Raw genomic sequence first — 12,392 nt, 5'->3', positions numbered from 1 at the left:
CTTTCTAAACCAAGAAAAAAAATGATCATAAAGGAAGTTCCTATAATCACCTGGTTTGCTTTCTAGAAAAGGGTTTCAATAAAACTGAATGCTTTTGAACAACAACAACAACAAAAAAAAAAAAAAAAAATTGGTACAGACCCTGGAAATCAGTCACATTTACTCTGGATGAAATTTTTTCTGACAGTTTTTTAAAAAAGGTGGGGAACAGGTCTATTAATTACTAAGGATAGTACAAGTACCAAACAGAATTTGCTTCCTTTCTAAATATACACAGTTTCCTATAAGGTATAGCACATTTTGCAGTTCATGGTGAATTTTTTGATGGTTTTGCAATAGCACTTTTCTTCCTCTCCAAAACAACCTCAGTCCTAGTTCTGCTCTTTCTGTTTGCCTCATCTGCACTTAGCAGATCATTCTTCAGTGACTTAGAAATCCTAGCCACCAAAATTCAAGCCAAAGTTTGAACTGAGAGGGGGGAAAAATCAAGTAATTACACTTGGAAGTGGGAATGGTTTTACCTCTATAGTGTCCTCTTTTAATCCAAACCAGTCTCCAATTTTAAGGAAAGAAAACTTATGAAAAGTTATTTCTAATTTAAGGAATTATTTTGTAATTTATAGTTCTCTTGGTATCATCTTCCAATTTTACCCTCCGGCAATGACACAAAACCATGAAGACCATTCCACATGTTAACAATGCATTCTTCAGGGGCGCCTGGGTGGCTCAGTTGGTTAAGTGACTGCCTTCGGCTCAGGTCATGATCCCAGGGTCCTGGGATCGAGCCCCGCATCGGGCTCCCTGCTTGGCAGGAAGCCTGCTTCTCCCTCTCCCACTCCCCCTGCTTGTGTTCCCTCTCTCGCTGTCTCTCTCTCTCTGTCCAATAAATAAAAAAATCTTTAAAAAAAAAAAAAAAAAAAACAATGCATTCTTCAGGTGAAACAGTTCAGTGCTTTGGGAAGTTTCATCAATTAAGGACTTATTCAAATTGTTCCAAATTATCATATACTTAATTTAGAAACCAAAAGTGAATAAAAAAACAATGTAGTAAGGCTAAAGATAAAGCGTGGATAGGTAGATAATAACCATGCTCTAGAGCTACAGGGATTCACTTCCTTCCATTTTATGAATTAGAAGATGCCCTTGAAAAGCTTTTTTAAAAATAAAATAAAACCACCATTAAAAATAGTATCACTCATTTTGAAATAATCTTATACAGTTAAAAGCTGGAAACTTTAGGAAACTGATATAATAAAATTGTCTGAAAGAATAGTAACTAATAGAGCTTCTACACCAAAGAGCAAATGCTCTATCAAAAAGTTAAACAAAAAAATTAACAATTGTCTCTTTTTTGCTTGGCTAAATTCTCATCCTACCATTAGGCACTTTATAACATACCTTTGTAGAATGCCATTTTCCTGGGGTATTACACCATTGATAGCTGCCTGCAAACAAAAAACAGAGAAGGCCATTTAAAAAAAAAAAACAAAACAGAAAAATGCTCAGGGATGTGTGGGGTGGAGAACACTGTACAGGGAAATAAGTATACTTTGAAAAATAAAATTTAGGGGGCGCCTGGGTGGCTCATATGGTTAAGTGTCTGCCTTCGGCTCAGGTCATGATCCCAGGGTTCTGGGATCAAGCCCGACCCTGCTCCGCGGTAAGCCTGCTTCTGCCTCTCCTTCTACTGCTCCCCCTGCTTGTGCTCTCTTGGTCTCTTTGTCAGATAAATAAAAGCTTTTAAAATAATATAAAATTTAAACAAAATATTAAATGTTTCCTTAATAACACAAAATATTCTCTAAAATGTTTCTCTATTTACTATAATAAAACCGTATTTTGGGAAACTAAAAAAAAAAAAGCAAAACAAACAAACAAAAAAAACATGCATTTGGCTTTTAATACCCCCAAATCTTGAGTCATAAAAGGCTTAATTCCACAGTCTTCATTCAAGCAAAACACCCACAAAAACCAATGTTTAAGAATGTCAGTACCTTAAAATAATAGTTTTAACTTATTTCCTTCTTCAGATTGAGAGGAGCGAGATATAAAATCACAAATGAAAAATTCCAATAAGAATTTAAAAATGAGCTCAGGAAATAAATTCATCCTTTCATGTTATAATTATTATTCTTAGTGAAAAGAACATTTAGAAGGAAAAAACGTAGAGGCAAGAATTCTTTGATAAACACAATACCACGATTGTACCAGGTTACAAAAGGAGGCAGCAGTATCACGGGGGAAGTTTCCTTATATAAAACAATCCTCAAGTTGGTCTCTAAGCTAACAAGTCACCAGTTACTTAGAACATAGCACAGACCTGACATGATATGGACATTTTTGCAGGCTACTAAACAAGCAGGCTGCAACATCCTGGATTGTAGGCAGTTCACTGCAGGGTAACAAAGATTCTCTGGAGGAAAAAACTTTGCCTTTCCAAATTTGCCTCTGCATTATAACAACTTCTTCCCTCCCCTTGCCCAACCAAGTCCACATCAAAATGAAAAAGAAAAAAAAAAAGAAAGGTACCACTTCAATGCTTTATCAGCTGCCTAGAAATCAATTCCCAAAAGGAGTTTGTGTATTTTGTGAAACATTAACTTAAATATTTGCCAGAAGTGGGCCAAGTTTACAATGTTATTCTGTTAAATGGAAATAAAGCAGAATGTAAGATGCTTGCTATGAATTTTGAGAGTTGTAATGCTCCACTGGCAAAAACCAAAGATATCCACAGATTAATATAGGCAGTGGATTCCACAGAACCCTAACAACTCTGGGGGCTCATAAATCCTTTGAGTCAAACAAATGCTAAAATGGGTTTTCAAAGCCACATATTCAATGGAAGTATCTCTGCCTACTGCCAGATCAATTATCCCTTTTGTTTTGACATCAACAGCTCCACATACAAATATCTCCTTTGCTAAAAAATAGAAAATAGTGAAAGAATTTTCTATGGTGTTGGAAAAGAAACAAAATACCAGAGTTTGGAGGGACTTTGTTCAAATTTTCACTCGGGAATGCCAAGGTATAATGGAAAGAATACTAAGGATTTACAAAGTCCAAGATTTGAATCCAGACTTTCCCACTTATTAATTTTATGACCTTAGTATGTTCTATACTCACTGAACCTCTTTGAGCCTCAGTTTCCTCATCTGTATAATGAGATAATACTATCTCCTCAGCCAAAATGGGCCTGTCTTTTTGTTCCTCAAAGGCATCAAGTTCTTCTATTTCTTAGGACTTTTGAAGATACTATGTTTGTTTGAAATGCCTTTTCCCCATTTCTTGTCTGGCTAAATCTTAATCATCATAACTGAAATTTGTTAGATATACTTTTTCAAAGAATTCTTAATCAACCCCCCCCATCTACATAGGCTTACTCTCACATAGAACTCTGTGCTTTTCCTTTATAGTAATTGTTAATTACTTATTTGGTGATTATTTGTTTTATGTCTGCTTTTCTCTGTAGGGTGTAGGCTATGTGACAGACAAGATAATAACAATTTTGTTCTTTACTTTATCCCAGTTGCCTAGCACAACACAGGCACTAAACAGCACTCAATACTTATTTGTTAAATTAATGATGCTAGAGGAGTACAAAAAAATACAAAAACAGAGGTGCCTAGGTGGCTGAGTCGGTTGAGCAACCAACTCTTGATTTTAGCTCAGGTCATGATCTTGGGTCCTGGGATCGAGCCCCAGGTTGGGCTCTGTGCTCAGCAGGGAGTCGGCTTGAGGATTCTCTCTCCCCATCTCCCTCTGCCCCTCCCCACACTCTCTCTCTCTAAAGAAAAAATAAATAAATCTTTAAAAAACAAATACAAAAACAAAAGCCACACAGTCAACACCTGACCAAGGCTCAGAAAGCTTCCTAGATGAAATAATGTCTCAATTAAGACTGAAGGATAAGCGGGGTTACCTGGGTGGCTCAGTCGGTTACCATCCGACTCTCGGTTTTGGCTCAGGTCATGATCTCAGGGTTGTGAGGTCAAGCCCCATGAAGGGCTCCATGCTCAGCAGGAGTCTGCTTAAAGATCCTCTCCGTCAGCCCCTCCCCCTGCTCGTGCACGTGCACACATATTCTCTCTCTCCCTCGCTATCGCTCTCAAATAAATAAATAAATCTTAAAAAAAAAAAAAGACTGAAGGATAAGGGAAAAGTAGCAAGATGGGGTAGAGGGCAATGCTATGCGGAAGGAACAGTGACACACCTCCACTTTCCTTTTCTAAGACCTTAGATCATGTTAAATAATGTATTTGTTTTGGGGTAGAAAGTCCCTGACCTCAACCTATTTTATACATAAATATGTAAAATGTAATCCAGAATGAAAGTACAATAAAAGTATAATTTGCTAAAGGAATATAGAATAGGGAGAGAGATTTTTGTGAAGATTAAGGAAAGTTTCAGAAAAGATGGCATTTGATCTGAACACTGAACAATGAGTGGGTATAGAAGCAAAGGAAAATTTCAGATGAGTTCAATTTTGAACATGTTAACTTCAAAGTGACAGTAGGATATCATTTGTTTACTTAACAAGTATGAATTAATTGCCACCTATATAGCAAGCTCTGGGCTAGGCAATGAAGATATACTAATGGATGTAACATAGCTTGCCTTCTAGCAAGGACAAAAATATATTAAACAATTAATTTTACTATAAGCAGTTCAGGTAATATCCAAATGGAGACAAAAAGTAATTTAAAAATTCAGAGCCAGGTTAAGTAAAACAATACATGTTTAAAGGCAAATAAAAGCAGCCCTAAAAATATTTTAATTCCCTCCCCTAATAAGCCTTCTTCTTTGGTGAAGAGAAGTTGAGACAGAGATAGAGTCTTGGGGAATTCATACATTTAAGAATTAGAGGAGAGAAAGCTAAAGACAAAAACAAAACAATAAAAGTAGAAGGATTATATATGAGGGAAAGACCAGGAATATGTCATAGAAGGGGCAAAGAAGGTATTACAAGGAAGGATTAGACAAAACTGAAAAACGTGAGAATAGTCTAATAATATGAGGCCTAAGAGATTATTAGACATATTTTTTTAAGTTTTACTAAAAATTAAATTATAAAAGGCTAAGAAATACATGGGAAATAAAGTACACTAACTCTTGAAATAGTGTGAAAGTATAAAAATAGGAATAGCAGTATAATACTCATTACTCTCAGTATAATACAGATTAGTTAATAACAGACCATTTTTCCAGACATTTCTTTAGTGATGCTTCAATGATTATATCAAAGCATTATGATTAGCTTTATTCTTTTTAGATTTTTATTTATTTGAGAGAGTGAGTGAGAAAGAGAGCATAAGTGGGGGCAGGGGGAGGGAGAGGGAGAGAGAGTAGACTCCCCACTGAGCAGAGAGCCCAAAGTGGGACTCAATCCCAGAACTCCAGGATCATGAACTGAGCTGAAGGCAGATACTTAACCAACTGAGCCACCTAGGTGCCCCATATCATCAGCTTTATTCTTATTAGCAGTCTCCTCACCCGGCCAATTTCCAAATTACTGATTACAGATCAGTAAAACTAAATACTTAATACATTTAAGTTATAAGAATTTATAAACAAATAGAAAAAGACAGTATTTAGAATTTTATAAAAATAGAAATGATAAACACACTTTCATTATATATATATATAAAATCATATATATTATTAGTTGATAGAATTAAAAATATAGGCAACTCTACATATCCCACATGTTTGGGAAGCCTGTGAAACTAGGAAAATAATAATTATTGTAATACTGGGTTTTTTTTTTTCCGGAGGGGGAGAGGGAGAGGGAGACAGAAAATCTTAAGCAGGCTCCACCCCCTGCACAGAGCCTGATGCACAGCTTGATCTCAAGACCCTGAGATCATGACCCCAGCCAAAATCAAGAGTTAGACACTTAAATGAGCCACCCAGATGCCCCAGTAATACTTGCTTTGTTGTGTCTATTAACCATTTTTTCCATCTCCTAAAAATACTTAAAATATAGAAAAATACTTTCTAAATTAGTATACTCTTGTTCAATTTGAAATTATTACTCTATGGCATGCCAGAGTCAAATAATTTCAAAATGCCTAAAAAATAAACTTCGGACCCACAAAGTACTAGTATTTTAGCATTCACAGCTCTGATCTTGCCATCAAGTGAATTCTTCCAACAAACCCAGACTTTCTCTCATCCAATCATACTCTCATCCTTTATACAGAACATTCTCTTTTCCACCATTTCAAATTCATTCATTCTTTTATTCACTGAACACAGTGTTTTAGGACCAGAGGGAAAACAAAAATGACAAGACATGTTCCTCCCAGGACAGGCAGTTACAGAAACAACTAATTGTAATGTGAAAGACAAATGGATCATGAAGGAACGAATGTCTACTGTTGCCTAATGGAGATGAAGACCCAGATGTGAATCATTTTCTTCAAGAAAATTTGACTCACACCACCTTTTTCTCAATGATTTTTCTTTTTTTCAAATTTTTATTTAATTCCAGTTAGTTAATATACAGTGTAGTATCAGCTTCAGTGTACAATTTAGTGATTTAACACTTACATCACCCAGTGCTCATCACAAGTGCCCTCCTTAATCCCCATCACCTATTTAAGCCATCCCCCACCTACCTCCCCTCTGGTAATCATCAGTTTGTTCTCTATAGGTAAGAGTCTGTTTCTTGGTTTGCTTTAAAAGTCTCAATGATTTTCCATTTTGTTGTACTTACATAGCACTCATACATCTCATTCATTCATCCAAATATTTCACTCATTCATTCCAACATTAACCCACCCAACAAATATTTAGTTACTCACCTGGAACTATTCTGGGTACTGAGGAAACAACAAAAGTAGCAGATTTAAGTGTCCATGCTAAATTCACAAAATCATCCCCTCCTCGTGTTTTTACCCTGAGTAGAGCCAATGAGAAGTTCTGGAAGAGCCCATCATTCTACAGCCATCATTTGTGGATTTTTCACCTTTTACCTTATATGAGGATGAAACACTATCCTGTGTGTCTACTCTACTCTCAATACTCTACTACAAACAACACTATTTCAACTGACACCAGATGTGTGGGTTTTCTACGTATCAAGCAATTCTGCAACACCAGCTAGGTGTCCTACAATTTAACTCAATTCTGACACTATCTACCTAGAGACAGCATTAGATCCCACAAGTTAAGGACTCAGTCCCACAAGCCTACTCCCCCTTCAGATGCTAAGTACAAATCCAGGCTGTTACCTGTGCTTCTGACCTACTGGCTATAAATCAGGGGTTCCCACAACCCTCTCTTCAATTCAATTAATTTGCTAGAGTGGCTCAAAGAACTCAGGAAAACATTTTACTTATTAGATTACTGACTTATTATAAAAGGATATAACTCAGGAAGAGCCACATAGAAGAGACACCTGGAGAAAGGCACGTGGGAAGGCATGCTGAGCTTCCATGCTCTCTCTGGGCACACTCTCCCTCCCCACATCTTCATGTATTCACCAACCTGGAAGCTTCCCAACCTATATTATTGGGATTTTTATGGAGGCTTCATTACATAGGCATGAACAATCACTAATTCAATCTCTAGTCCTTCTCCCCCTCCTGGAGGATGGGGGTAGGAATGATAGCTCCAAGCTTCTAATCATGGTTTGGTCTTTCTGGTGATCAGCCCCCATCCTGAAGCTATCCAGGAGCCAAAAGTCTCCTCAATAGAACAAAAGACACTCCTATCACCCAGGATATTCCAAGGGATTTAGGAGTTCTACAACAGGAACCAAGGTCAAAAACCAAATATTAGAACAAAAGATACCACTAGATTCTTATCACTTAAGAAATTATAAGGATTTTAGAAGCTCTGTGCCAGGAACTGGGGGACATTCCATTTTGGAATGGAACGTTCTCAGCTATGCAAGTAAAAGGCCAGAGAAACAAAAGTAGTAGATTTAAGTGTCCACACTAAGTTGTAGAGTTCTAAAGAAAGACAATGAAATTATGGTGGAAAGCCAATGAGGCCTCAAAAAGATGCTTAACACCATTTTCTCTTCTTTCTTTCTGGGCCAGAAAGGAAAATCTTTTTTTTCTTTTTCATAAATAATTATTTGATTTTCTGTAAGTATCTGTAACAGACTGTTTCCAATAATCTACTATATTTAAATTATTCTAAATGTTCTTTCAAATTCTTACTTTCCAAATACGTTAATCACTATGATGACCCTTTTCTAAGCCCTCTTCAAGTACTCTATTGTATGACTGAAAAGCTGATGACTCTTCCTTCCATTTATTATAACCTTCAAGAGAGGAATATATAAGATACTATATGAAGGCAAAAGAGTAGAAGTAATTTGAATGCCAGGAAAAAAAAGCTGGGAAGAAGGGGTGATATTTGAACCAAGTGTTAAAGCAAGGCTCTTCTGGGGTAAAAAGCTGAGTAAGAGCAGTCAGGGAGAAGGGAAAAAAAAAACTGGGGGGGGGGGTAAGTCTGTTCAGGAAGTGGAAAGTAGTTCTGTGTGGCTTCAGCAAAGGTTTGGGTCAGGAAGCAATGAGGAGCTAGTTGGAAAGGTAAGCAAGAGTTAGATTATGAGAAGCAGTATAAATACAGTCATTAAAAGTTTTACTTAACCTGAAGATAATGGGCAGGCAACTGCTGCAACTGAAATTTGCCCTTCAGGAAGGTACATCATTTGGTCAGCACTGTGAAATACGAATTGAAAAGAAAATTGTTGAGAATGATGCCCAGGCTTCTGCTTGGATGACTGTATAGGCAGTTCCTGCTCCAGTCCTCCCAATCATCACAACTGGCACGCAATTCTATAGACTCCTTAGCTCAAGTCAAAAATCATATACTCATCCTCAATTCCTTTCTCTTACATTCCACATCTGACCTATGAGAAATTCTTTATTCTACCTCCAAAATGTAGAATCTGATCAATCTTTTCTATTACCACCCTAGCCTAAACCATCATCTCTCCTCTGGATTGGTATTTCAATAGTCTCCAAACTGGTCTCCCTGCTTCTATCTTTGCCCCACTTGCTTACTGCCTGTTCACACAGAAGCCAGCATGATACTTACAAATGTCAAGTCAAAACCCTTTCCCTACTCTAATGCCTTCCCATAACATCAGAGTAAAGGTCAAAGACCTCATTCTGACCTTAAAGACTACATTAGTTGGCTCCAGCTCCTTCTCTGACATCATCTTCTTCCACTATCCCTGAAGTTCACTAACTCTAGTCGCTGATTTCCTTACAATTTCTTGAACAAGTGAAATATGCTCCCACATTAAACCCCTTATACTTATTCTTCCTTCTGCCTGCAATGCTCTTCTTTCAGATATCCACATATCTCACTCCCTCACTTCAGTAAGGTTTCTACTCAAAGGTCATTTCAGAGAGACCTTCCCTAGCCATCCTATCTAAAAAGTGAACTCCTCTAGCTATGCATGACACTCTACCTATTTATTTGTCTCCCTGTTTGTTATCTGTCTTCCCTCACTAGAATGTGAGACCCAAATGACTTTAGTTTGTTCACTGATGTGTCCTCAACACCAACAGTGCCTCATCCCTAGGCTGTGTGAGTTAACATATACTGAACACATGAATGAATAAATGAATGTATGTCATGAACCCAAAAACATGAGCAAAGGGACAGGCTGGTGAAGACAGGATCTGAGGCCTTCAGTTTTAGGCATGTTGATGATTTTGAAGTATGGGACACTCATACAGAGATGTCCAACAGACTGTTAAGAATCGAAAATGTGTGAGTTCAAGATACCGAGTTTGGAGTCATGAGTCATCTACTTTAAAAGTATTTGGAAAGGGGTGCCTGGTGGCTCAGTCAGTTAAACGTCTGATTTGATTTTGGTTCAGTTCATGATCTCAGGGTCATGAGATCGAGTGCGATGTCAGGCTCCGCACTGGGTGTGGAGCCTGCTTAAGATTCTCTCTCTCCCTCTCCCTCTGCCCCTCTCTACCCCCATGTTCTTCTTTCTTAGGAAAAAAAAAAGGTATTTGGAAAAAACAGAACTACCAAAGGATCCAACAGTCTCACTTCTGGGTATGTATCCACAATCATTGAAAGCAGGGTCTCTAAGAGATGTTTGTATACCAATATTCATAGCACCACAATTCACAATAGCGAAGAGGTAGAAGCAACCCAAATGCGCATCAACAGCAATGGATAAAGAAAATGTAGTATATACATACAATGGAATAGTATTCAGCTTTAAAAAAGAAGGAAATACCATCACAGGCTATAACATGGATAAATCTTGAGGACATTATAAGTGAAATAAGCCAAAAAATGTCAAATGTCAAAAAATGAAAAATACCCTATGATTCTACTCATAGGAAGTCCCTAGAATAGTGAAATTCATAGAAACAGAGAGTAGAATGGTAGTTATCAGGAGTGGGGAGGAGGGAAAATGGGAAAGTTGTAGATTAATGGGTATAGAGTTTCAGTTTTGCAAGATGAAAACATTCTGGAGATCTGTTTCACAACAATGTGTATATACTCTACTGAACTATATACTTAAAAATGATTAAGATGATAGATTTCATGTTATGTGTTATAAAACCATATTTTTTAAAGTCTTTGCAAAAGTCTTAAGAGTGGATTAAGTTTATCTGAAATGAGGGATAATGTGAACAAAGAAAAGCCTCATGATGGAAACTCTGGAATGTCAATATTTAAGGAGTATGTAGGAAAAACAGAATCAGAGAAAATATTAAACAGAAGTATCAGAGAAGTAGGAGGAGATATAAACATCTAAGCCTCAATACAAATCTCAGTTACAGTTACATATATGCATTAACCAAATTTTTAAAAGTGAAACTGGCTCTTAGGGAATTCACCAACTATGATGATCTACTATCATTAACAGAAAATGGATAAAAAGGAGATGGCATACAAACACTAAATTTTATAAATTCTTTATATACCTTCTTTTTTAAGCAAAAAAAAAAACCTACAATAACAATTCATATTCAGGATTTAGTTCTCTCTGATCTATAATCTACTATAATTTAATAGGTTAACTATGGGATGTTCTAGGTCCTGTAGTCTGGCAGATCTGTTTTCAAATTCTAGGTCTATCATGTGTTTATTACCTGTGTGACTTTGGCCATGTTAACTGGACTACTCTAAGATTTAGTTTCCCCATCTACAAACTGGAGATAATAATACCAACTTAATTTACAAGGTTATTTGTTATAAGGATTAAATAATACAACAGTACTCTACAAATGTTAGCCACCATAATTACTCATCCTCATCACCTATTGTTTTTCTTTTAGTCTATTTTGTTACATACTATATACCACTGGTGCATAAATGTCTGCCTCATGCTGGGCTAGAAAGACAGATATACTTAAGTCCTGCTCCCAGTGATTCAAATTCATGTAGTCTGGAAGGAGTCTGGATTTTTTTTTTTTCCTCACAAACTCTTCAAGTGATTCTTATGCACAGCGAGGTTTGGAAACAACTTTAAATATTTTAGAAATCTACACAAAATCCTTTATTCGGACATTATATACAATCTATTAATTCCCACTAAACCATTTATTATTTTAGAAGTTACTTAAAGGCATAGAAATAGGCATAGAAGTTATCTAAAGGCATAATCCTTCAGAAACTCATGTTATTAAATAAGCTCAAAGTGAGGAGTGAAGGCTATTAAGCCAAAAAGCCACTGATTTCTAGCTCCATCATTTATACCTGTATAATCTTGAGAAAGTTCTCTCTCAGTTCTCTCATCAGTAAAAAGGAAGTGATAACCCTACTGGTTCATTGGGATTTTATGAAACTTGTTAACACATACTAAGTGCTTAAATGGTATTTCATACATCGTAAAATACTCAATAAAGGTGAACTGCCTTTATTCTAACATTTGTCATACCAAGATCTCTTTTCACTTTGTTTTTTTTTAATTCCAGTATAATTAAAGTACAGTGTTATATTAATTTCAGGTGTACAATATGGTTCATTCAACATCCTATACATTACTCAGTGCTCACCACAGTAAGTATACTTTTTTTAAATTTTTTATTGTTATGTTAATCACCATACATTACATCATTAGTTCTTGATGTAGTGTTCCATGATTCATTGTTTGTGCATAACACCCAGTGCTCCACGCAGAACGTGCCCATCACCAGGTTAACCCATCCCCCCAACCCCCCCCCAGAACCCTCAGTTTGTTTTTCAGACTCCATCGTCTCTCATGGTTCGTCTCTCCCTCTGACTTACTCCCCTTCATTCTTCCCCTCCTGCTCTCTTCTTCTTTTTCTTTTTTCTTCACATATCTTGCATTATTTGTTTCAGAAGTACAGATCTGATATTCAACAGTGTTGCACAATTCACAGCGCTCACCATAGTACATACCCTCCCCAATGTCGATCACCCAGCCCCCCCCC

General features: G+C 36.7%; 1 protein-coding gene across 7 annotated transcripts in view; it reads right to left on the bottom strand.

Moving 5' to 3' along the window:
- The window catches only part of FAF1 (Fas associated factor 1), a 487,148-nt gene that overhangs the window by 333,534 nt on the left and 141,222 nt on the right, over positions 1-12,392 (bottom strand). For 6 of the 7 annotated variants that reach the window (XM_073896766.1, XM_025871569.2, XM_073896765.1 and 3 more), the window contains one exon: positions 1,399-1,445. In XM_073896766.1, the coding sequence (XP_073752867.1) occupies positions 1,399-1,445 (47 nt within the window). Of the gene's footprint in view, positions 1-1,398; positions 1,446-8,604; positions 8,676-12,392 lie in introns of all 7 variants that reach the window. The other variant, XM_025871572.2, reaches the window with a different exon arrangement.

Source organism: Callorhinus ursinus, unplaced genomic scaffold, assembly GCF_003265705.2.
Source record: "Callorhinus ursinus isolate GAN/ISIS: 27379988/994484 unplaced genomic scaffold, GSC_fseal_2.0 scaffold9, whole genome shotgun sequence".
In the NCBI taxonomy this organism is placed as follows: Eukaryota; Metazoa; Chordata; class Mammalia; order Carnivora; family Otariidae; genus Callorhinus; species Callorhinus ursinus.
Note: the sequence above shows the minus strand (reverse complement) of the source record. Positions and strands in the feature narration are given on the sequence as shown.